General features: G+C 41.4%; 1 protein-coding gene across 4 annotated transcripts in view; it reads left to right on the forward strand.

Moving 5' to 3' along the window:
- The window catches only part of LOC123517614 (glycine receptor subunit alpha-4-like), an 83,618-nt gene extending 58,139 nt beyond the window's left edge, over window positions 1-25,479 (forward strand). The window contains exons 1-10 of one of the 4 annotated variants that reach the window (XM_045277890.1): window positions 6,784-6,837; window positions 7,177-7,374; window positions 12,990-13,282; window positions 16,329-16,396; window positions 20,681-20,904; window positions 21,255-21,337; window positions 21,495-21,629; window positions 21,960-22,175; window positions 23,101-23,429; window positions 23,603-25,479. In XM_045277890.1, the coding sequence (XP_045133825.1) occupies window positions 7,328-7,374; window positions 12,990-13,282; window positions 16,329-16,396; window positions 20,681-20,904; window positions 21,255-21,337; window positions 21,495-21,629; window positions 21,960-22,175; window positions 23,101-23,429; window positions 23,603-23,956 (1,749 nt within the window). In that variant the 5' untranslated portion in view covers window positions 6,784-6,837; window positions 7,177-7,327 and the 3' untranslated portion in view covers window positions 23,957-25,479. Of the gene's footprint in view, window positions 1-6,761; window positions 6,838-7,176; window positions 7,375-7,445; window positions 7,467-12,989; window positions 13,283-16,328; window positions 16,397-20,680; window positions 20,905-21,254; window positions 21,338-21,494; window positions 21,630-21,959; window positions 22,176-23,100; window positions 23,430-23,602 lie in introns of those variants that run through there. The other 3 variants (XM_045277892.1, XM_045277891.1, XM_045277888.1) reach the window with 3 other exon arrangements.

A 25,479-nucleotide genomic window follows, 5' to 3' on the forward strand; every position in this document is an offset into this window, starting at 1 on the left:
ACCAAGTAACCAGGTATTGAACGTTTCCTTGGACAAACTGCTCCTCTGTTGACAACGCACGTTCCTTCAGTAGCCACTTGTTGGAGACGCTATTTGCTGCAGGATGTTACGTATATATTCTCGTGCATATTGCTAACTTGTACGATGTTTTCAGGGTCTGTCTTGTGTTGTTTAGCTAGCCTTTCGCTGTTTCATTTTCTTCACGTTGTTTTGTTTATCTATATAGTAATTATTATGTGAGTTTTCACGTGTAAATTCAAATAACACACGTGCTTTGATATTTCCTATACATGAAAATGATGATATAAACCTTAGTGCAAAGGTAGACTAAGTTCATATGCCTCACCGTTTACGATATATAGCTCTGACTGTAGCCACTAACTGCCTCAACACCCTCAAACTCACAAGCTCTTACTACCGCCAGTACTAGAAGGAAATGACTACGAGTGTCTGGTGAAGTGTCTTCATAGCGGAAAGTTCAAGGTGCGATAATCGTCCCGTGGTGATGCTGAGTATAGCCTTTGTAACGACACCCACTGCACTGAAAGCATTCCACTATACGCTCAGACTTTTTCATATATAAGAATTTAGACCAATGGCAACAAAAGAGACGACGAGAGAGAGAGAGAGAGAGAGAGAGAGAGAGAGAGAGAGAGAGAGAGAGAGAGAGAGAGAGAGAGAGAGAGAGAGAGAGAGAGAGAGAGAGAGAGAGAGAGAGAGAGAGAGAGAGAGAGAGAGAGAGAGAGAGAGAGAGAGAGAGAGAGAGAGAGAGAGAGAGAGAGAGAGAGAGAGAGAGAGAGAGAGAGAGAGAGAGAGAGAGAGAGAGAGAGAGAGAGAGAGAGAGAGAGAGAGAGAGAGAGAGAGAGAGAGAGAGAGAGAGAGAGAGAGAGAGAGAGAGAGAGAGAGAGCAGAGCAACAAAGAGAGGATGTGTGTGTGTGTGTGTGTGTGTGTGTGTGTGTGTGTGTGTGTGTGTGTGTGTGTGTGTGTGTGTGTGTGTGTGTGTGTGTGTGTGTGTGTGTGTGTGTGTGTGTGTGTGTATGTGTGTGTGTGTGTGTGAGAGAGAGAGAGAGAGAGAGAGAGAGAGAGAGAGAGAGAGAGAGAGAGAGAGAGAGAGAGAGGCCCACCCAAGATCCCAGTCCTGAAAGAAAACAGTCTAAAGAAATGTAGTGTATTGCGGGGAGTCTCTTGGGAACTTTGAGGATGTGTTCATGATTTTTAGTGGTAGTTTAACAAGGATTCTGCATATCAGTGTGGGAAAAACACGCACACGGGAGCAAGACTTGTCATCTTTGCGGCCTCTGGAAACAGTTATATGAGCCCAAAGTTTCAAAATATGGACACTGGTGTAGTTTGGTGAAGCCATTTGCATTTTTAACGTTTCTGAAGCGCCAAAAAGCAAATACAAGTGAATTTAAACCGTTCAGTACTGAGACGCATTTTTACCACGAGTTTTGAATACGATTAGACGATTTTATTGACATTAGGAAGGGTAGTTTTTTAATGCAAGAGGGAAACAAGCCAAGAACAACAGAAAATCAAATAAAAACCCACTTCAAATTTCCTGAAAGATCGAGAGAGAGTTAGCAAAAGACTTGAAATCTCCCTCTTAAAAGATATCAAGTCGTAGGAAGATGAAAATACAGAAGCTGGCAGGGAGTTCCAGAGTTTACCAGAGAAAGGTATGAATGATTGAGAATACTGGTTAACTCTTGTATTAGAAAATTGGACAAAATAGGAATGAGAAGAAAAAGAAAGCCTTGTACAGTGGGGCTGCAGGAGGATGGGAGGCATGCAGGTCTTTGGAGGTCAGAAGATTAATGGCCTGAGTTTTCACTATTTCAATCCCCACACAAGTTTCTGAAGCTGTATGAAATCACCAAACAGTAAGCGGAATGAATATGAAAACGTATCATGGTAGTGAAGGGATTAAAATACCAACTTTTTGAAGTCCCACAAAGAAATATATAGCTACACTACAAAGAGAGAGCGTTTTATAGCGAAGGAAACATTCAATGCCTAATTTTCCGTGTATGAATGGGAAAAAAATACACATAAAAGAGCAAACCAATCATCTTTGTAACCTTTGCGGCCTCTGAAAATAGTTATGAGAAATGGAAGCGTTTCAAAATACGACAGACTCTACGGAATAGAGAGACTTCCACTAGAGAGAACCAGGCCACACTATAGAGAGAAATGAGAGAGGAAGTGTTATAAGTCCAAGAAAAGAGTCCTTATATAATGCTATCCGTCCTGCAATCAGTAATCATTCTCCTTCTCCTCTCACAATAGCGCCAATCACTGAAACATCATGGCGAGTCTCACAAAAGATTTCACCGAGTACTTTACATGCTAATCGCTCTGTATTGCTACCTGGTCTTGGTATATCCATTGCGTAGTCGCCTCTACTGTCTGTCAAAGAGCAGCAGCAGCTTCCAGACGGCGGCTCGGAAATAGGATAAATCTGTCTCCCGTTGCATTTATTAACATATTACCTCCTGTAATTGTCAGAAATAGCTCTTCCGCACCACCGCCTCCGAGGCTCTCAAGCGTTCAGTTCCGGTAATAATAGAAAACGAGGATGAAAATACATTCATATTTCGTCGCTTCACTCTCGCCGCGTTCCTGTGCGCTGCGTAAAGAAGATTTAGAGGGATGAGTTCGCAATTGACGCGGGTCTTAAGGGGACTTAGCACTTATTACAGCTCGGTGAACTGCAATTACGTTACGGGGAAAGAAGGTAAAGGAAAGACAGCGAATCATAAGTGACAGCTGGGAAATAGAGAAAGAGAGAAAGAGAGAAATAGCTTTAAAGGGAATGAGAAAGGGTTACATTTGGGGAAAAAGTTATAATTGCAAAAAAAGTAATAGTGATTTGCGTAGAAAGAAATTAAAGAAAAGACAGGAAATCAGAAAGGACAACTGAGGGAAGGAAAAGTATGTCGTTATAAAAGAAAAAAAAAAGAAAAAGACCATATTTTACAAACCAGTGACTAACAGAGTAGCGAAAAGTGATATGAAAAGAAAGTAGAGAAAATAAAATAAAGCAGAAAAGATAAGCGGGAAAGAAAAAGAAAAATGTCTTAGTTTAGAAAGGATGGACGAGTGAGTGATACGCGACATAAGACAAAAATAATAAAAGGAAAAGCGAGGAAAAGAAAGGAGAAGAAATCACATCTCGACTCGTAATAAAAAGAAGAAAAGAAGGAAAAATGGAAGGCCAGCGATTTGTGTGGATAGAGAAAAACGAGATTGAAAGAAAGAAACCAGAAAATAAGATACGGAAAATTTAAAAACAGCATGAAGACGGAAGATGAGTGAATACAAAGCAAATGAAACCAAAAAAAAAGGGATAAAAATAAGGTAAAGATTAAAACGAACGTAAAAGAAAGCAGGAGACAATGACCCGAGGATGAAGAAGAAGATGATGGATGATGAAAGAGAGGAAGAAAGACTGAGAAAGATGCTGAAGGAAAGAGAGAGAGAGAGAGAGAGAGAGAGAGAGAGAGAGAGAGAGAGAGAGAGAGAGAGAGAGAGAGAGAGAGAGAGAGAGAGAGACAGACAGACAGACAGACAGACAGACAGACAGACAGACAGACAGACAGACAGACAGACAGAGACAGAGACAGACAGACAGACAGAGACAGAGAAAGAGGAGACACTGACCCGATAATTTAAAAGAAAGAGAAAGAATGAGAAAGATGCTGAAATATAGATAGATATATATATAGAGAGAGAGAGAGAGAGAGAGAGAGAGAGAGAGAGAGAGAGAGAGAGAGGAGAGAGAGAGACAGACAGACAGACAGAAACAGAGACAGAAAGAGACAGAGACACAGAGAAAGAGACAGGGAAGGATGAGTGCAAAGTGTAACGGATTATGAAGAGAACGACGCAAGAAGGGAGAAGGAGAAGAGCATGATGGGGAAGGCTAAAGGTGACTTGCAAGATATTGGATGGCAGGATCATAAAGGAGGTTCACGGAGGAGAGGAGTGATGGGAGCCAAGCAATAAAGGGAGAACAAGGTGAAAGAAAGGACAAGGCCAAGCTCAAGGCTGAGAAATATAGCGTGGGAGAAATATTTTGGGTTGGGTTAGCTTATGTTAGGTTAGGGTTGCGTTAGGTTAGGTTAGGTCAGATTAGGTCAAGCTAAGTTAGGTTAGGTTTGGGTTAGGTTACGATAGGTTAAGTTAGGTTATATTAGGTTACATTAGGTTCGATCAGCTTTGGAGATAGAAAAAAAAAAGACGTTGAAGGCCTGAGAGAATATAAGGAGGAATTAAAGGCAAGAATTGTAAGAGAAACGTAGAAAAATCAAGAAAAAACTACCTATATAAGAAATAAAAGAAAACATATTCGTTAGACATTAAAAAAAAGACTATCTAAAAAAACACGAAAAAAAGAACCTAGGAAAAATCTCATTAGAGTATAAAGAAACCAAATAAAAGAATAATGAAATAAAAAAATAGACGATAAACCAAATTCAACGCCAGGAAATGAAGTGAATCGAAGGAAAACAGTGAGATCGAGGACTGAGAAGCGAATCTGTGCCGGGGGAATGAATCTCTAATGGATGGAAAACACGTGAAGGGTCTGCGTTCAAAATTTTTCTCTGCAAGTGTTTGGGAAGTGAACTCCCGCTTAGCTTTGTGATGGAATTGATACTGGTATTAAAGATGAGGCGAGCAGGAGGAGGAAGAAAAGGAGGAGGAGGAGGAGGAGAAAGAGGCGGAGGAAGAACAGAAGAAGGAGGAGGAAAAGGAGGAGTAAGAGGAAGAGGAGACCGAGACAGAGCCTGAAGAGGAAGAAAAGAAGGATGAAGAGGAGAAGAAGAGAGAAGAAAACGAAATGAAAAAGTACAAGAAGAGGATGAGGAGGGGAAGGGGGAAGGAGGAGGAGGAGGAGGAGGAGGAGAAGGGAGAAGAGAACGAGAGATGAAAGAGGAGGAGGAGGAGAAGGAACAGAAGAAAGAACAGCACTTAGAAAGAGAGAGAGAGAGAGAGAGAGAGAGAGAGAGAGAGAGAGAGAGAGAGAGAGTATGATAGTTTTATTTTATTTTCCATAAGACGCTACATCATTCCTATCTATTAGTTGCTCCTGTTACGCCCTCTCTCTCTCTCTCTCTCTCTCTCTCTCTCTCTCTCTCTCTCTCTCTCTCTCTCTCTTCCTGTACAATACATTCTCACCATCCCTCTCTTATTGCGCAATTAACCTCCAGCCTACGAAGGGTAAACTGCCCCTTTTGTAATGTTGCCTTCCTGTAATCTTGTCGTCTTTGTTTTGTTATGTCAGTGAAAAATAACGGGGTAGGTTTTTCTCTATACACTATTTAATTTCAAAAAAGTGTTAGTTATGCAGTAATAGGAGTGGTTGTATTAGTAGTAGTAGTAGTAGTAGTAGTAGTAGTAGTGGTGGTGGTGGTAGTAGTAGTAGTAGTAGCAGTAATAGTAGAGATAATAATAATGATAAGTGAAGTTCAGAGTTTCGGGTAATTTCAGTACAGATGCATTGAGCTGAATGACTTTTTAATTAGTGAACGCGCACGATAATTGCTCTGAAAATTGTTTAGATTGAGCGCTGAACAATATCGTTAATTTGGGATGTGTTTGCCGTGATGGTGGTGATGGTGGTGGTGGTGGTAGTGGTGGATAAAAGGAGGAGGAGGAAGAGGAGGAACAAGAGAAGGACGAGGACAAGGATGAGTGGTTGTATACCGCGAGCACACACACACACACACACACACACACACGGCTACACCACATCATTTGAAGTAACTACGTACTTACTCCTTTGCTATTTACACCGCTACACCTCCATCAACACCTTCATTATCTCACCATCGGCTCCATCACTATTACCATCACCATCACGATCACAGCCATGCCTCCACGCCAGCCAGGCAGCCCGCCAGCCAGCCAGACACACAGACAGACAGACAGATAGACCCCAGACACTGAGCCCCGAGTCTTGAAAAACGAGACCCATTCTTTGCAAGGAGAAAAAAAAAGGAGACTGAAATGGACCACACACTCTGTCATCTCAGCACCCTCTCACTAGTCCCCTCCACCGAGCCTGTATGTATCCCTCTTTGCCTTGTTCTTTACTACACCCTTACTTGTTCCCACCCACCCGCCTGTCTCTTAACTAATTCATTCTTTCTCTTCTTACTACAGTCTTCTCAGGCTCAGGACACTTCACTGTTTCTTTGTCAATGTTATAGCTTCTTGTTGTCTTGTTCTCGACCCTGGACAGCATCTAAAAGGCCTCAGAGATTAGTATTGATGGTATATAAGATAGTTTATTGGTTTCCTTTCTTAAATTTACGATCTCTCTCTCTCTCTCTCTCTCTCTCTCTCTCTCTCTCTCTCTCTCTCTCTCTCTCTCTCCGCTATTTAGGGTAAAAGGGATGCTTAACTATATTCTTGGCAGTCTCAGGCAGGCAGTATTATGTGCAACACGAGCCCGACTCAAATCTTGCATGCCATAACAGTAAATACACACATACATGTTACGGCCCGCCCGTAACATGCATTACTACCATCACCTCCTCCGCTTGTTACCTCGTTCGCCACCTCTCCGCCTCCCCTTCCACGTCACCGTCTCGTGAACCTTCCACGCCACCGTCTCGTGAACCTTCCACGTCACCGTTTCATGAAGCCCCGCTACTGTCCCGAAGTTGGATTCACGCGGCCCCTTTCGACTCAACCGAAAGTGTTGAGCCAGCTCTTGGTTTTCTGGATTGGCAGTTGAGATCCAAGCCTCAACCAGTGAACACAACGCCTCTTGGGTTTACCGTGGGATCAACCATCACCCAGCATTTCACCACTGCGACACCGCATAAGTATTACTTCCCCTCGTCCGTGTTTTCCACATTGCCTCTATATAGGATTAGGATTATTGTTAGGTATTAAGTTGGGTTCTTTATTGTTGTGTTATATGTATGTGTATGTCATTTTCCTGTGTTTCATGTTATATATGTTTCATGTTTCTTGTTATACGTGTCAATTTCATTATGGGTTATTAAAATAGCTTTTTAAAGTGACCCCCTTTTGCATTTCCTCACCAGTTGAACCTGTAGTGTTTTTTTTTATTGTTACTGTTCACCGGCTCTCCGATGCCAATCTTACCAGTTTAACCGGTGAACGTAACATACACACACGCCCGATAAATGTGATTCCAGACTATCGCACTTCACGCCAACACACAATCTAGCAACGCACTGAGTAAACCCGCCACCGCTGTCTCTATCTCTGGCCTCGAGTCGTGTCAGCAGCGGTGGTAGCGAGGCGTTGTTTTGCGCTACAGAGGAAAACAAGCCACCAAAGTCTGCGATGCTAGCGAAGTGTTTGTGTTTGCGAGACTCTGCGCGGGAGATGAGGCAAGCTAGGTTAAAGGAAGGAAGCCATGGTGTCTGATATCTGTGTGTGTCTGTGTCTGTGTGTTTTTGCGAGACTCTGCGCGGGAGATGAGGCAAGCTAGGTTAAAGGGAGCAAGCCATCGTGCGTGTGTGTGTGTGTGTGTGTGTGTGTCTGGCGGCTAATGGTGCTATTACGAAGGATTACAAAGGATTATAAACTGTTGGTTAAGGAAATGGTATTGAAAATGAGAGTTTGTTTCTGTGTGTGGGTACAGTACGTTGAATCCAAGACTCGTTGAAATATATCGTAGTCTATAAGTGGGAAATGTGAACCACGCTTTCCTTTATAAAAATCTTTTCCTGCCAACTTCCACAACGCGCTCTCAAGAACCCTCTCAATCATCCCTGGTCTTTTATGTGCAGCCTTACACTATCGTGACTGCGCTACTCCCTTTTGTGATCTGAGAAGGAAAATATATTCAACTAAGCAGACGGAACCTTGCTTTGAGTCTCCGTTACCCACTTACTAGTTCATGAATAAACAAGCATGAAAATACTCCAATAGAAAGATTTTGTTATGAAGCAAGGAGAGAATGAAGAAGGAGGAGAGAGAGAGGAGAAAAAGAAAATGAAAGAGTAGAGCGCAATTGTCCATGAAGCTTTGTGTAATGTAGCGTGCTGTATTGCTTCTATAGGATAAGTAACATGAAATTTTACAATCGAAATTCAACAGCTTTTCTTGGAGGAGAGAGAAAGCAGAAAGGAGAATAGTGCCATATAGGGAAAGGGCCTCACAAAATCTGGTGTATTGTGCCTGCAGCAAGATTTATGGAGGGAGTTACTGCCTGCCAAGTACCACCGCTCGCTATGGTAATCTGGCTTGCGTCACTTGTATTGAGTTTGCGTTGGGAAGGTTTGTGGGTGAGGAGTGCCAGGATGCAAACCTTCCACGAATTGCTTACCAAATTGTCATGCGAGCAGTTTTCTTCGTTCATGTTCACTAAAGACTGTATTTGTGAGCTTTGGAATAAGAATGGATGAAGAAAAAAGTAGATTGTTTCGTAATTCTACCTATTTGACCTCGTTGTACGAACATAAAAGGAAGTAAGGGAAGCTGAAAGAACACAGCAGGCTTACACGTGGCGGTCCCTTTCAGAAACATCTCTTGTTTCCACCTATCACTACCGTCAATAGTATTAGTAAATAGTAGTAATGGTAGCTCCTCACACCAGCTCACATATGCCATACTGAGATAGAAAGAACAGCCCAGCGCACAGGTGAGAAAAGGCGAGGCGGGTAGGAATGGAAATATTTCTTTTGCAAGGCGCGGAATTAGGAAAGAAAAATGTAGTGTAGCCCGCGACGCGACGTGCTCGAGAGGGGATCCACGTACACGTTTCATGCAAATGTTCTAACCCGTCTAGTGCCGCCCCTTAGAGAGAGAGAGAGAGAGAGAGAGAAAGGGGAGATTATATCAAGCTTCCTCTCCCTCCAAGAAATAAACTAGGGTTCCCAGACTTTCGAATAGCGCAGGGTGGACATCTAGTGCCACTAAGGCAACGCTGCAGTCCTTTTCTCTTTTCCTTGGTGCTTGCTCGGCCTTTCTCTCCTTAAAAAAAGCCACTAAAGTCAACAAGCCGGCGTTATTGTTTCGTGTGAGTTTCCTAAGAGGTGAAAAAATATACGAGAATAGCAAGGATAGGTTCAGTTTCTTTTCAAAGTAAATATAGCTTTTTTTTCTGTTTTACTTCACGAATTATGAGCATCAGTACCACCAGTTCATATTTGCTGCAACATTGATGGTTTCCTCTTCTTTACTAAGTTGTTCGTGTTCTAAGGTGAGGGATTATGTTGGCTGGTATTCTAAAACGCTTTTCTCTTTTATCATTACTTTCCCAAGGCTTTAGTTGAAGATACTCTTGTTTTCAGGGATATTTTTATGGTTCTGGTGATGGATTAGCAAGATTTCTAGTTTATCAAAAGAAGAAACTATCTTGAAATTCCAGCTAGTCGTCTCTGAGGCTTTGGAAAGTTGTTGTGGTAAGAGAGAACGGCGTCTTTGAATACGGGATTATGTAGGAGTGTAAAGATGAAACTAACTCGCGGCCAACAGTCAGATGAATGTGAAGGATGGTCTGTGTCTCGCCTCCTTAATATTTTACTCTTCATGACTTCCTCTCCTTCCATAACCATTTACCCACTTCCTATTCTGCCTCTCCTTCATCCCTTCCCTACAATTATCATTCTATTTCCTATTCCTCCTTTCCGTTCTAAATTCTTCTGCTTCTCACAAATCCCTATTTTTCCATTCCGTTATTTATTTTCGCTTCTATCCTGTTTTGTTTCTCCTTCATCCTTCTCCTACAATTATCATATTTCCTATTCCTCCTCTTCGCTCTAAATTCTTCTACTTCCTACAAATCCTTATCAAGTTCTATTTTTCCTCCTTTTTTTATTTAATCTTGTATCCTTATTTGTTTTTCCTTCATCCTTTTCCTACAATTATCATTCTATACCCTATTCCCTTTCCTTCTATATTTTCCCACAAATCCGTATCTAGTTCCATTTCTCCATCCTGACTTGTTCTTCCCTTCCTCTCCCACGCAGTGTTCTCTCTTCCGCACCATCCCCACCTCTCTCTCTCTCTCTCTCTCTCTCTCTCTCCTTTATCTCCATTCCCTCCCTTTCCCTTACTTATTTTCACCTTGTCACTCCTCATTTTTCTCCGCTCCTACCTCTCCCTTCCTCTCGTCTCTTGTTTTCTCGACTCTCCCTTTTTATTCTTCCATTTCTCCCTCCTCACCTCCATCACAATATTTTTTTCAGTTTTTTCTCGTCTTTCCTTCCATACTTTTTCATTTTTGCATTTCGTGAGGTAGAATCATTCTTTTATTTCTTTTATTTTTCCTCCCTATCCTTCTTATGTGTGATTTGTTATTTTACCGTCAGTATTTGTCTTAAAGTGTTTTGCTGTAAAGAATAATATTTTGCTCATGTTTCTTTCTTATTTTGCTTTGAGAGAGAGAGAGAGAGAGAGAGAGAGAGAGAGAGAGAGAGAGAGAGAGAGAGAGAGAGAGAGAGAGAGAGAGAGAGAGAGAGAGAGAGAGAGAGAGAGAGAGAGAGAGAGAGAGAGAGAGAGAGAGAGAGAGAGAGAGAGAGAGAGAGAGAGAGAGAGAGAGAGAGAGAGAGAGAGAGAGAGAGAGAGAGAGAGAGAGAGAGAGAGAGAGAGAGAGAGAGAGAGAGAGAGAGAGAGAGAGAGAGAGAGAGAGAGAGAGAGAGAGAGAGAGAGAGAGAGAGAGAGAGAGAGAGAGAGAGAGAGAGAGAGAGAGAGAGAGAGAGAGAGAGAGAGAGAGAGAGAGAGAGAGAGAGAGAGAGAGAGAGAGAGAGAGAGAGAGAGAGAGAGAGAGAGAGAGAGAGAGAGAGAGAGAGAGAGAGAGAGAGAGAGAGAGAGAGAGAGAGAGAGAGAGAGAGAGAGAGAGAGAGAGAGAGAGAGAGAGAGAGAGAGAGAGAGAGAGAGAGAGAGAGAGAGAGAGAGAGAGAGAGAGAGATCTAATCAACAGAGAGAGAGAGAGAGAGAGAGAGGTCATCTAATCAACATCAGAGAGAGAGAGAGAGAGAGAGAGTCATCTAATCAACAGAGAGAGAGAGAGAGAGAGAGAGTCATCTAATCAACATCAGAGAGAGAGAGAGAGAGAGAGATCAACATCAGAGAGAGAGAGAGAGAGAGAGAGAGAGAGAGAGAGAGAGAGAGAGAGAGAGAGAGAGAGAGAGAGAGAGAGTCATCTAATCAACATCAGAGAGAGAGAGAGAGAGAGAGGTCATCTAATCAACATCAGAGAGAGAGAGAGAGAGAGGTCATCTAATCAACATCAGAGAGAGAGAGAGAGAGAGAGAGAGGTCATCTAATCAACATCAGAGAGAGAGAGAGAGAGAGAGAGGTCATCTAATCAACATCAGAGAGAGAGAGAGAGAGAGAGAGGTCATCTAATCAACATCAGAGAGAGAGAGAGAGAGAGAGAGGTCATCTAATCAACATCAGAGAGAGAGAGAGAGAGAGAGAGGTCATCTAATCAACATCAGAGAGAGAGAGAGAGAGAGAGGTCATCTAATCAACATCAGAGAGAGAGAGAGAGAGAGAGAGAGGTCATCTAATCAACATCAGAGAGAGAGAGAGAGAGAGAGAGGTCATCTAATCAACATCAGAGAGAGAGAGAGAGAGAGAGGTCATCTAATCAACATCAGAGAGAGAGAGAGAGAGAGAGGTCATCTAATCAACATCAGAGAGAGAGAGAGAGAGAGAGAGGTCATCTAATCAACATCAGAGAGAGAGAGAGAGAGAGAGAGGTCATCTAATCAACATCAGAGAGAGAGAGAGAGAGAGAGAGGTCATCTAATCAACATCAGAGAGAGAGAGAGAGAGAGAGAGGTCATCTAATCAACATCAGAGAGAGAGAGAGAGAGAGAGAGGTCATCTAATCAACATCAGAGAGAGAGAGAGAGAGAGTCATCTAATCAACATCAGAGAGAGAGAGAGAGAGAGAGAGGTCATCTAATCAACATCAGAGAGAGAGAGAGAGAGAGAGGTCATCTAATCAACATCAGAGAGAGAGAGAGAGAGAGGTCATCTAATCAACAGAGAGAGAGAGAGAGAGAGAGAGAGAGAATCAACATCAGAGAGAGAGAGAGAGAGAGAGTCATCTAATCAACATCAGAGAGAGAGAGAGAGAGAGAGAGAGGTCATCTAATCAACATCAGAGAGAGAGAGAGAGAGAGAGAGATCTAGAGAGATCAGAGAGAGAGAGAGAGAGAGAGAGTCATCTAGAGAGAAGAGAGAGAGAGAGAGAGACATCTAGAGAGAGAGAGAGAGAGAGAGATGTCATCTAATCAACATCAAATTTGTGAAGCGGACGATCAAGGATATTAATTCTCATAAATGACTGGCTGCCTCGGGAGAAAACTTCATGAAACGCTGATGAATCACCTTTAAAACACTCTTGGCGAGACCTCCAATGTTTATATGAGGCATTATCTCTTTACCTGTACCTTCTGAGGGGTTAAATATGTATACGAAGTTCTGTTGGTAATATATCTGGTATAATGTTTCTATTTTTTTTTTTTTTTTGTAAGAGGAGGAAAGCTAGCCAAAGGCAACATAAAACGATAAAAAGAAAGCTCACTCAGTCGCCAGTACTCTTGTAGGTCCGACAGAGTTGGCCAAAAAAAAAAGGGGGCAAATATCTTGAAACTTCCCTCTTATATGAAGTTAAGTCATAGGAAGTTGGAAATACAGAAGCAGGCAGGGAGTTCCAGAGTTTACCAGGGAAAGCTATGAATGATTGAGAATACTGGTAAACTTTTACATTAGAGAGTTGGACAGAGAAGGGATGAGAGGAAGAAGAATGCCTTGTGTATATGGTGACTGGCGTCTAGCAAAGCCAACCTAAACTACTCGAGATACACCTGAACCTTTCTTTCTAACCCGGGGCTTCATCTCCCTGCAGTGTTGATTTATCGTTACCGTTATATGGATTCCTAGTCTACATCACGTTACATTCAATAAGTTCAACGTATATATGTGTGCAGTATACTAGGGAATTATTTTTAGCCAAGATCTCTAATTGGAGGTTCATTCACAGAGATGATGGTAGGATTGGCAACGATGTGAGTGAGGAGGACGACACCGGTGGAATTTTAGAGAGTAGCGCTGACGGAGTGACGAGAGAAGGAAGCAGTGCCACTGAAAGAGGAGATGGAGCAGGAGAAAAAGCATCAGTACCGCCACCGCCACCGCCACCAGGAGGAAGAGGGAGAGGCGGGCCCAGGAAGTACAGCATTCCCAGCAGTGAATTGAAGAAGCTTGACCAATTGTTTCTTTCCGAGGATGACAAGCTGACTTATGATCGCCGCCAGACGCCCTCCTATACAGCAGGTACTCTTTGATTGAAATTACCTCTCGATGCTTTTAACCTCTTCAGTACTGGAACACACTTTTAACGTGAGTTTTGCTTGTGATTGAACGATTTTATTAACATTAAGAAGCGTCTATGAAGGTCAGAAGAATAATGGCCAGAGACTTCATTATTCTAATCCCCACATGATTTTCTGAAGCCGTATAAAATCGCCAAATAGTAAACAGAATATGAAAATAAGTCTTGATACAGAAAGGGCTAAAGGAGGAGAGGAAAATGATAGTTCAAGGAGGAGAAGGAAGAGGAAAGGTGTACGATGTGAAAACAAAATTTCAGCATATGAAAGGAGGCTGCCTAATCTTGGGAAGCCGTGCAGAAAATGAGTTAAAATGTCAAATAGTAAGGTCTGTTTATTATTTTTCGATAGTTCTCTGCGGTTTTTTTTTTAGTATCATTCCTTCTTTTCCTTCCATTACTACGCAGGACAAGACGTCGTTGTGGTCTAGGGTTCCTATTTAGTAGCAGGCTATGTTGATAGTTTTTTTGTATCTTAGTTGTAGCTTATCTTATTTTGCGACATTTTAGGCTCATTCTTGCTCATGATTTTTCTTTTTTTCTCGTACAGAGGAGTTTAGCAAGTGAAGAGGATGGCACGTAAAGTTCTGTTGCTCATTTCCGTTGCTACAGATACTTAAATCAACACACACACACACACACACACACACACACGCCCGGTAGCTCAGTGGTTAGAGCGCTGGCTTCACAAGCCAGAGGACCGGGGTTCGATTCCCCGGCCGGGTGTAGATATTTGGGTGTCTCCTTTCACGTGTAGCAGTGAGTAGGTACAGTAGGCTGTTCACCTAGCAGTGAGTAGGTACGGGATGTAAATCGAGGAGTTGTGACCTTGTTGTCCCGGTGTGTGGTGTGTGCCTGGTCTCAGGCATATCCGAAGATCAGAAATAATGAGCTCTGAGCTCGTTCCGTAGGGTAACGTCTGGCTGTCTCGTCAGAGACTGCAGCAGATCAAACAGTGAAACACACACACACACACACACACACACACATTTTCCATTTATTTCCTTCCTTAATTTATCACTAACTTTACGGCGGAGCTTACTGTAGCAACTTTTACCTCCAAATTTATAACGCGTGAATATGTGGAAAAATCGTCAACGTCTTGCTCGCAGAAAGTTCTTATTTTGGATGCAAATGTCGCTTCTATGGGTCATATTCTCAATCACTTTTATGCTTGACCTCCAATATTTCAGAAGGCTTTATCTAAGTTTACACAGAGTTTTTTTTTTTTTCTTAAGGTGTTTTTTACGGTTCTAGAGGCAGTGACAAGACTTTTACACTATTAACAGGAGGAACACTCTTGAAAACCCCGCTATTCATCTCTGGCCTTGGAAAATAGTCGTGGTGAGAGAGCAGAGCATTTCTGAATACGGGGTAAATAAGAGTGGGTAGATTTCCTCAACAGAAGCAGCTTTATTTTTTCCTTTTTCTTTATTTTTTACATGATCATAAATAACCTACTGATTTAAAGGCACATGTATACATTTCTGAGCAATAATTTTACTTTCTTCTCTAAGCCACGATCCACATAATGAAGGGATTAGCATTAGCAGTGACATTAATGAACTGAGAGGTTTAACTTAGGTCGGATGGAAATGCTATAATGTCATTCTGTATTACTCGAGGCAAGATCCTTAATTAAGAGGTGGATCGTGTTGGAGTATTGTGATCTGCCTCTCATTATTTGCTGTTCGTTGGGGAAGTTATTCTGTCACCCGAACATCATTTGCATTGGGTCGTATGATGTTCCTCCGTCTTGTCTTTCCTTCTCTTTCTCCTCTTACCCTTGCTCTTCTTACTTTCATTGCCTTTGTCATCGCTATTACGTCTCTTCATGTCCCTTTTCCTCCTCCTCACCTTTATCTTCTCTTCTTTCATCCTCCGTCAGAGCCATCGTCATTATATTCCATTAACAAAGCAAGGAAGGGTTTTTTCTGTTTCATGGTGAATAAAATATAACCCAACCCTTCTCTCTCTCTCTCTCTCTCTCTCTCTCTCTCTCGAATCCATTCCAACCAACCATCTCGGCGTCCGTCCATAAATTCCCAACATTCCTTGCCTTCCAACTATTTTCTTTCTTTCCTCTACCCATAAAAGCCCCGCCCCATTATCCCAGCCTCACCCAGACCTTTATCGTACCCCACATCCATTTCTCTCCTCTTTCTCATTCTGATCCTTCCCCCAACCTGCACCATCCTTCCCCACACCGGCCTCTCCTTCGCCTTTCTCTCCAACACCGCCTTACACTTGCATTTCGAGACTTTGGATCATGATATCTGTCTCACACCTCCACTACTTTCAGATGGCTTTAGTTGAAGTAACGTATGTTTCTAGTGTGCTTTTGGGTGTTCTAGTGACAGATTAACAGTACATTTACATTATTTGCACGAGAATACTATTGAGAACTCGGCCAATCACCTCTGTAGTCTTTGAAAATAGTCGTGGTGAGAGAGGAAAGCGTTTCTGAATACTGGCCTTTAAATCTCTTGAATTGCAGGTACTCAAAAATACGCTTTTATTTCTTTTTTTTTTCCTATGTACTTTACTTCAAGGTCATATAGATTTACTGACGTTTTTTTGAGTATTAGGTCTTTCTTCATGTGTATAGTTGTGTGATTGCAAGAATTTTACCTCGTTTACCAGCATTTCATTGTTTTTTACTTTGATTTAGGGACTTGGTGTATTAGTCTTTTAAATCCCTGTGCTGTAATAGTTTCCTTTTAGACATCATACTATTAATATACCTTCATTTCAGTACATATCATTTTCTGGAGCAATGTAACTGTTGGACGTAAAATGGTCAATGAAATAGTCGGTTAAGTCAAGGTATAGCGAACCCAACGTCTCCCGTGCCATGAGTGGGTTCACTATCTTGTAATGATCCAAATAGTCTAATCTAATTTAAACCTGTGTGTTGTGGAATGGTTGAGGATGCGTTCACTGTCTCTATTTCAAAGCATTTTTCTCTCGTTCTCTTCTCCCCCCTTGCAGGATCGCCCACCCGAGTCCATATCGAGATGTACATTCGGAGCTTCGGATCAATTAACCCGATACAGATGGTAGGTGAAGCATTTAACTCCTTCAACACTGACACGCACTTTTATCTTGTTTTTGGGGTAAGATTAAACGATTTTGTTTGCATTAGGAAGGGTCTATGGAGGTCAGAAGAGTAATGGCCAGAGTCTTCACTATTCTAATTCCAACATGTGTTTCTGAAGATGTATAAAATTGCCAAAATAGTAACGAGTGAATATGAAAACGCGTCTTGGTATTGAGATTAAGATACCTGTTTTGTCGTCTTCTCGTGTCTCTCTCTCTCTCTCTCTCTCTCTCTCTCTCTCTCTCTCTCTCTCCTTCCTTACATTTTTTTTCTCTCTATGGTATGAGTGTGCGAGTGTGTAATGTTTGCTCCCTGAATATAGAAAAAAAAAAAAGCGAAAAATGAAAAAAAAAATGTAATATGAAGCTTTGAAACTTATGCTTTTTTTTTTTTATTACTTTTATGCTTGAATGTTCAGAGTTGATATTCGACCATCTGAGAAAAGGAGAAAAAAAAAAAAAAATACTAGTGGTAGAATTGCTATATATTTTTTTTTCTACTGTGTTACGAAATAAATTGGTGATGGTGATAAGGATACTTTGATTGACAGCACCGATCATGTATAGTGGTGCGTGATGCTGGTGGTGGTGGTGGTGGTGGTGGTGGTTAATTGACTGAATAATGATTGATTTAACTGCAGTGCAATAACGAGGATATATGACGTAGGTGGTGGTGATGGAGGTGGTGGTGGTGGTGGTGGTGGTGGTGCATGCATGTATTACATATAACGGGGAAGGGAATTTTGATTGGAAGGAAATGGAAAGTAAAGTTTTATTCATCCATTTCGTTCATTTTATCTTTATTTCTTCCTTTTTCCTACATTATTCACTGAAGTGAGTCGCTCAAATAAGGACCTTCATTTCCTTTATCTATTTACTCTTTTATTTCTGACAATGCAATATCCTGAGTTCAAGTTTTATAAAGACTGAAAAAAAAAAAACTCGAAAACTTTCACTGATATTGGCCATTTACTAACCTCTTCAGTACTAGGACATATTTTTACCATGAGTTTTGGGTGCGATTAGACGATTTTATTGATATTAGGAAAGATTAATGGCCACAGTCTTCACTATTTTAATCCCCACATAAGTTTCTGAAGCTATATACTCGTAAAAGCACCAAAGAGTAAGCTAAATGAATGTGAAAATGCGTCATGGTACTGAAAGGATTAATAAGCGTAAAAATCGCTGAGATGGAGCTGTGGTCTTGACCCTGAAAATTACAAGTGGCCTGTTACAAGTTGTCTGTGCCAAAGCTATTTCTGCTGCGTTAGTGATACACGTGTGAGTGGTACAGAGTGCGCTGCCCTCACTGAAGGTTGCGTTTTACAAAGGAGAGGCATTCTTAGTACTCGTAGAGGCTTTCTGTATGATGCCAACCTCTCTATATTCTGAAACACTTCAGCAACGCACCTTCACTGTTTCCAAAGGGCTCTCTCTAGTTGAAGTGACACGGTTTCTTAAGTGTTTCTGTAATTCTAGTGACATCATTTTTTTTTTTTTTTTTTCATATTCAATAGGAAAAGTACTCTTTAGAATTCGGCTAATCGTCTCTGTTGTCTTTGAAAATGGTAGCGGTGAGAGGGAAGCGTTTCTGAATATGGCTCTCTCTCTCTCTCTCTCTCTCTCTCTTTCTCTCTCTCTCTCTCTCTCTCTCTCTCTCTCTGAATCTAAAAAATCGTATACCTCTACTCTCCACGCCTCCTGCCGCTCTGCTACATGATGGTACGCAACATCAGGAAAGTAAAGGTCACGAACACCCTCTTTTTATTCCCCCGGGCAAGCAAAGTGGTTGTTATCAGTGAGCGGGCTGGCGTTTTTAATCTAGAGTGTCCAGGATGATTTATAGCCTCACCTTTTACCTGGAATCTTGTTAAAGAATTTTCGTTCCGTCTACACTGCAAGGAAAATAATAATTAAGGTTTTTCTATGATGAAATTGTGATTGTGAAATGTAATGCCAGTCACAGTAAAATGGAGACAGTATTGTTAATGATTCGGGTAATCCTTTGACTGTAAGCACGTCACAGGCACATGCTCTCGTCACGATTTTTTAATTGTACAACACACATCAAGAACAGCTGCAAGGAGGCACTCTTATTTTTCATGTGATGTAAAAAAGAAAAAAATATATACGCGTGAAGTAATCAGACAACAGGCAACTCAGCAGCAAAGTGTGGCAACGAAAACAATAGTGGTCGCTGGGGGGGTAACGTGGTAACTTTTCGTGTGTGTGTGTGTGTTCCTAAACTTCCGTTTCCCCATCCAACCCCTCTTCCCCAGTCCCCACCACACGAGGCCGTTCTGCAAATCCACTTTGTTGTTTGTTCTTTCTATTCCTTCTCCTCCTTCTCGTCGTCGTTATCTTTCCTTCTCTCCTTCATTCTCTCCCTTTTGTCTCGGGTTGCAGCCTTGCCTTGCCTTTGTGTTGAAGGCGTCAGTCAGTCTCCTCGGTAATCTACGGATCTGCGCCACTGTCACTACCACTGTCGCGGCCACCTTTTCCAGAATTACTCACGGCTTTAGGTTGAGTGAACGGCAGAAAGTCACGTCCAACACGAGACCAGAGGCAATTATTATGTCCGTGTGGATGTAGTATGAAAAGTTAGATGATTTGAATGTCACACTATAAATTAAATGCTCATATTTTGCATTTGTTACAACCAATTGGACAAATACAAGTTTTTTTTTTAATTAAATCGGACTTCAAACGTAAGTAATCCACTCAAGCATTGGTATATTAGATGAAACTAATAATTGCAAACTCGTCGATCTGTCTGTCTGCCATAGGCCACTGAACGTACAGTACCGTTCACCCCAAGGAATATACAAGGTCTAGAATCCTTGGTTCACCTCTATCTCATCATTTCATCACATTGAGTTCACCATTGCACTATAACTAACAAACATTACGTTGAATTTTGTTCCTCAGTTGTTGTCTTCCTCAATATTTGCTTGACAGTCGCTTTGATTTCTTGGAGTGAGACGCGAACGTGGCGTACAGAACCAAATTTAACCATACTTCCCAACGCCTCCTATACATACACACTTTTCCCACATCCTTCCATCCTGCCACGTAGAGTAATTCTCCCCTTATACGCCTTGGTTCTTCACCCAGTTCTCTTCTCACAACCTTCCCTCTCAACCTATCTAGTCAACCAGCCATGCTCGCCCCTCCCTCATGGCGTCTCCTTATTTCATATGCATAAGTCACCTCCCTTCGCCCCACTGCAGGAATTTCTGAGGCCTTATTTACATGTTGGCTCAATCATTAGATTCAGGCTAGTTTGCATGAATTCCTCCAGCGAAACAAGATTATTTAATTTTACGGTAGCTACCTGTACTAATTGAAGGTCACCTGGATGTGGCTCTCATCAGTGGACCTGTGTGTGTGTGTGTGTGTGTGTGTTTGTGGGTGTGGGTGTAATTTACCACGGTCGTCTGCTGGTCACCCAGCCAGTCTTCCCAATTACGAAGCGAGCTCATAGACCGATCTTCGGGTAGGACTGAGACCACAACACTCCACACACCGGAAAAGCGAGGCCACAACCCCTTCGAGTTACATCCCGTACCTATTTACTGCTAGGTGAACTTGGCCTACAGATCAAGAGGCTTGCCCATTTGCGTCGCCGCTTTCCGGGAAACGAACCCGGACCCTCTCGATTGTGAGTCGAGCGTGCTAAACACTACACTACGCTGTGTGTGTGTGTGTGTGTGTGTTCTATTTAACTTTTTTCTATTTCCTTGCGCTATTTTCAACTTTTTTTTTCAAGAATTAGTCAAATGTTTGATGAAAACAAATGCTTGGGAATCCAAATATAGTTAGCACAAGTGTCATAATTATGTATCATTATCTATGTTCAAATGGAATTGGTGATTCTCATTAACTTTGTATATGCTCCATCTCTTACCCATTTCTTCTCTAGCAACTCCAGCAACTGTTCAAATATAGATAAGACAGTCAGGATAACACAGTACAGTGCCACTTGTTTAATATCATCTTTCTCCTCCCCATTTTTTATCCAATATCTGCAGGTACTTTCAGAATATATGTATGTATGTAAATCAGGATAGCACAATTTATCACTTTTCACAAGCTTATTTAGTATCTTGCTTCTCTCCCTCATTCCTTAGCTACCCAGTGTCTCCAGTAACTTGAAATATATGTATGTAGATCAAAGTAGCACAGCAATACATCACTCCTCACAAGCTGTCTTCCTGGTGTGTGCTGTGGCCGCTATACAGGACTACACGGTGGACCTGTACCTCAGGCAGAGATGGCTGGAGCTGCGGTTCCTCAACAACTCCCTCACACGACCTGTGGACCTCAATGACCCGGTGTTGGTCAAGATGCTGTGGAAGCCTGAAGTGTACTTCCCCAATGCCAAGGAATCTGACTTCCAGTATGTCACTGTGCCAAATGTTATGCTGAGAATCCACCCAGATGGCACCATCCTGTACATCCTCAGGTAATGACACGGCACACTCGTTTAACTATATCTGTTCCTGTGTTGACTTGGTCTCATCAAATGCCATAGCCATTGAGTGATAGCCAGATTACTCTGAGCTTTATACATAAGAAAGATGGAGATGTTTTCAGCATTTGTTATTGCAATCCATCACCATTCATTCCCACCCAAAGCCTCATCTCTTTTATTCTACCTCTTGCATCCACTTCTGTAGGGAGGGCAAGGCCATGCATGTACTCCTGATTGAATAATGAGTAGAGTTCATGTAAGGAAGAGATCAGTGGTGGTAAAGTTCAGCTCAATTCATTCCTGCATTATGTACGGCTTGTCAAATAGACATCCTCCTCCAGACTGAAGCTGACGTTCTCCTGCATGATGGATCTCTCCAGCTACCCACTAGACCACCAGACCTGCTACATTCAGATTGCCAGCTGTAAGTTTTGACAACAGACATCACTCTTAAACCTGACAACCTGAGAGACTGGAGCAGTTACAATAGAGAATATGAAAATTCACATAAATCAATTCTCTTTGTAATTAACTCTATCACCTTTTCTCCATGTGGTGTCTTAAACTTGCGTGTGGCGTAGTTGTCAAAACCACACGTGAGCTGGAGCTGACCTGGTATGAGGACTCTCCTCTCAAGATGTACCGGAGACTGAAGCTACCTCAGTTTGAGATGAAAGAAATCAAGGCAGATGTATGCAATCAGTCCTTCCATATTGGTGAGTGACTAACATTTGTATCATTACTGCAGCTTCCATATACTACTATCATGTAAATGAATGATGATGGCTTGTCATGCATCCATTTTCAGTGTCAAAAAAATCACTAGAAAAATAACAAGAAGATGAAATAGATTTATGTATGCTAAGGGTTGGATCCTTAACAAGTACAGTACTGTAGACATTGAGATTACAAAACTAAGCCATTCATGAGAACTTTGGCATTACAATATCAACACTTGTAAAGGGATATTACTAGGGAAATTTTGTATGTTGAGAGTACCCTTCCATGTAGGTAATACATGAATTATTTTCTACAATTTGTTACAGGCAACTATAGTTGTCTGCAAGCTGCATTTGAGCTTCGACGTAACATTGGCTATCACTTGGTGCAGTCCTACTTGCCCACTTCCCTCATTGTGGTGGTGTCCTGGGTCAGCTTCTGGCTAGACGTGGATGCCATCCCTTCCCGCGTCACACTGGGCGTCACCACTCTCCTCACCGTCTGCTCAGAGTCCACCTCTTTCAGAGACAAGATGCCAACAGGTGAACACACAGCATGAACACACAGCAAAGATACCATCATGAAAATTAACTGCAATTCAGAAAAAATCATGGGCTTTCTTGTGTCATAACATAAATGTAGTTCCAAAACGTTTTGTTCATTTTGATTTCATGTTAAAGATACAGCATCTGAAATTTCATTCTTTTATTCTACATACAGTTGAATCATTAAGACTGAATTCTCACCTAACATTACTTACTTATTCGATACTGGCAATCTATTCCACGCCTACTTTTCTATATCAGTATTTTTCTTTTCAGACTTAGGCCCTTTACAGTGCTGCTCTATTCTTTGGCACTGCACTGCTTAAATTTCTAATATGCATTTGTAATTCTACACAGTCATTAGTGGTGCTGCTAAAGTGGGTCTGAAACTCTCCTCCCCAGCCACTTCTTGGTTCACAATATTCTGCAATAGTACAACCAACCTTATTGACCTGCTGACTGACCATTTTGGAGCAAGTGTCAAATTAAGTCAGGCATTAGCAGGGCTACAATCACACCCTGTAGGTACAGTGGAGTGATTAGTTTAACATGTGCTACAGCTGAATGTCAAGGATTGTGATGACCACATTAGTTCTTGTCAGCATCCCATCATTAGCAATGGCAATACCTTAAACACCTGTAGTGGTAATTTTATAGTTGACTAATTGTGAAAATCATAGCTTAACCAACATTTAGAAGCAATTTTCCATCAAAATAACACCAGTAAATTGGTACAGTCATAAAAGATGTCTAAGATCCCTTAGTTTACTGTTTTACTAATTTGATTGAGTACTGAGTTTACTTGTGCACAGACGACAGACATAGGGCATATCCGATTCAGTTATCACCACCATGAACCCAATTAAAATAGGATCATGTAAGATTCTCAGACAAAGAATGACTGAAGCCCTTTCTATTTCAGTGTCGTATGTCAAAGCCTTGGACATCTGGATGGGCTCATGCACAGCCTTTGTCTTTTTGGCATTGGTAGAGTTTACAGTTGTGAATCACATTGCCCGCCACCATCGGCGATTTCTCATCTGGGGATCTGTGTACTGGCGATCCAGGCTCTCCTCCATCAACCAAAACCAAAGTCTTCTTCAGCCCAAACAGAAGATGTCTGATGGAGCATCTTCTGCCAAGTGTTCTAACATGGGCTCTCTCTATACCTGTGCCCAAACGTCTTCCTACGGAGGCAATGATGATGCTAGAAAGCACACCCGCAAGAAACTAGGCTCACTTTCAACTATTGTTAGTTACTCAGGCTTATAATCTTGAATCATAACTAGCATAAAATGTTTTAGAGATATTGCATGCTTATTGGTTATACATTCTAGTATAATGAAATTTGAAACTTTTTGTGTCCATGATTTTGTTTCCTACAAGCTATGGAGACTTTATTAATGATATACATTTTGTAACAGGAAGCTCAGGCAGATGCCAGAAGGAACATCACACATAACACAACAGTGGAAACAGTGGAGTGTCACACCACCAGCTTTGCAAGTGGCTCACAAGAGATGGCTCCTTCCAATAATGATGGAACAACCCTAAATCCTGACAGCTGTACAGGCCCTGGCTCATATGACCTTGATGAGGAAGAGGAAGCAGTACAGAGCCAAGGTCTCAGTGATGCAGGAATCACCTGCTTGCCATCACACTGGCAGCACGAAGCCCACATAGCAAAACTCATTGATAAGATTTGTCGGGCACTATTCCCTGTCATGTTCATCTTCTTTAATCTCATTTATTGGTTATATTATCAAGTCCTTACCTGATGCATTGGTAAGGAGTTTCTCTTTCATAAGCTGTTCATTGTTATGACTTAAACCTGTATCTGCTTAGTACATCCCAGGTCATGACCTCAGAGGACATGTCACCCTCAAACTTAATCTCATTACTGCCTCAATGTACATCATGGATTTCCTCATGACATTTGCATAACATGTATTCTCCTGAGGAGACATGTATTCTAATGGTGAAATCCTGAGGAGACATGTAATCCAATGGTAAAATTCCTTCCTAGAATTCATAGCTTCTTTTGGCATATTATGTTGAATATTAAGATTTCCTTTACCACTTCCATGTTATATTTTTAAAAGTGATGACAACAGTGGGCTCCTTTAAGGATGCTTCAGTATCACTTTTCTGTTTGTTAAGACAGCATCATCTCAAGCAGATTACACACACTATGGCAAACTGAGTGCACAGGCCAAACAGATTGTTGTTTGTTAGTATATATACAACACTTTTATGATTGTGTATTGGCAGCCAGTCAACTCACTATATTAGAATTAATTTAAATCCTTCAAGTACAGCCAGTCACATTACCATAAAATAATTATTTTTAGCCCTTCCCCTGGTACTCTTCTATCATCAGTAGAATCTAAACTTTGCATAGCACACTATGGTAAACTCACACCCTTCTGGTCATCCAAATTCTTACTACACTACCTTTGCCTTTATGCAAGACAAATATTGTCTTCCTTCATTCACCAGGCACTCATCTCAGCCTCACACTATCAAGGTTGAGCATCCTAGTCACTGCTGCAGCTTTCCTAGGTTTTAACACTTCCACAGTTATTCTATGTATACCTGTAGTGTTAAGTAGCTTTACCACACTTAAATCTGGCTACTCTGGCTCAATGTACTTCACTGACTCCAACGAATTAGTTTACAGCTAACTACTATGCCGCTTTATTTGTCCACACTATGAGCCACACAGATGTTGTATGTCAGTCTTGTTACTACCAGAGCAATTTTTATCTCATCATGTATAGGCTATCTAGTAATTGTTTATATAATAATTTATTTTGATATTCATATTTCTCCCTATGGGGCTGGACTGGTAATGTATTCTTCCACCTTTTTACAGTTGTAGATCTTTCTCTGATATTCATCTTTATTCTGTCTTCCTGCACACAGTCTCAATGTCCTCTTCAGTCTTTCCACTGGTCTAATTCCATTATGGATTCACTAACATGTTGAGATCCTTGTGGAAGCTTGGCTGTATTGTCCTTGAATGAATATTCTGGCAAGTCTTCATTAATGTTAAAAGGAATAGTTTAAAACATATAACTTATCTATCAATCACAGTGTCCTAATTTTGAAATTCTTACTTTGTTTTTAGCTTTTTAATTTAATTGGATTAATTTACACAATCTTTAATCATTATTCACTGTATTTGGGATACAGGCCTTGTATGCTTAATGTAGGGGCCCAAACATTGTATAATGCTACCTACCTAGTTGTATTATGTTGATCAACAATGCAAAATAAATTTTACAGTATTTGTTTCAAA

This window comes from Portunus trituberculatus, chromosome 42, assembly GCF_017591435.1.
Source record: "Portunus trituberculatus isolate SZX2019 chromosome 42, ASM1759143v1, whole genome shotgun sequence".
NCBI lineage: Eukaryota > Metazoa > Arthropoda > Malacostraca > Decapoda > Portunidae > Portunus > Portunus trituberculatus.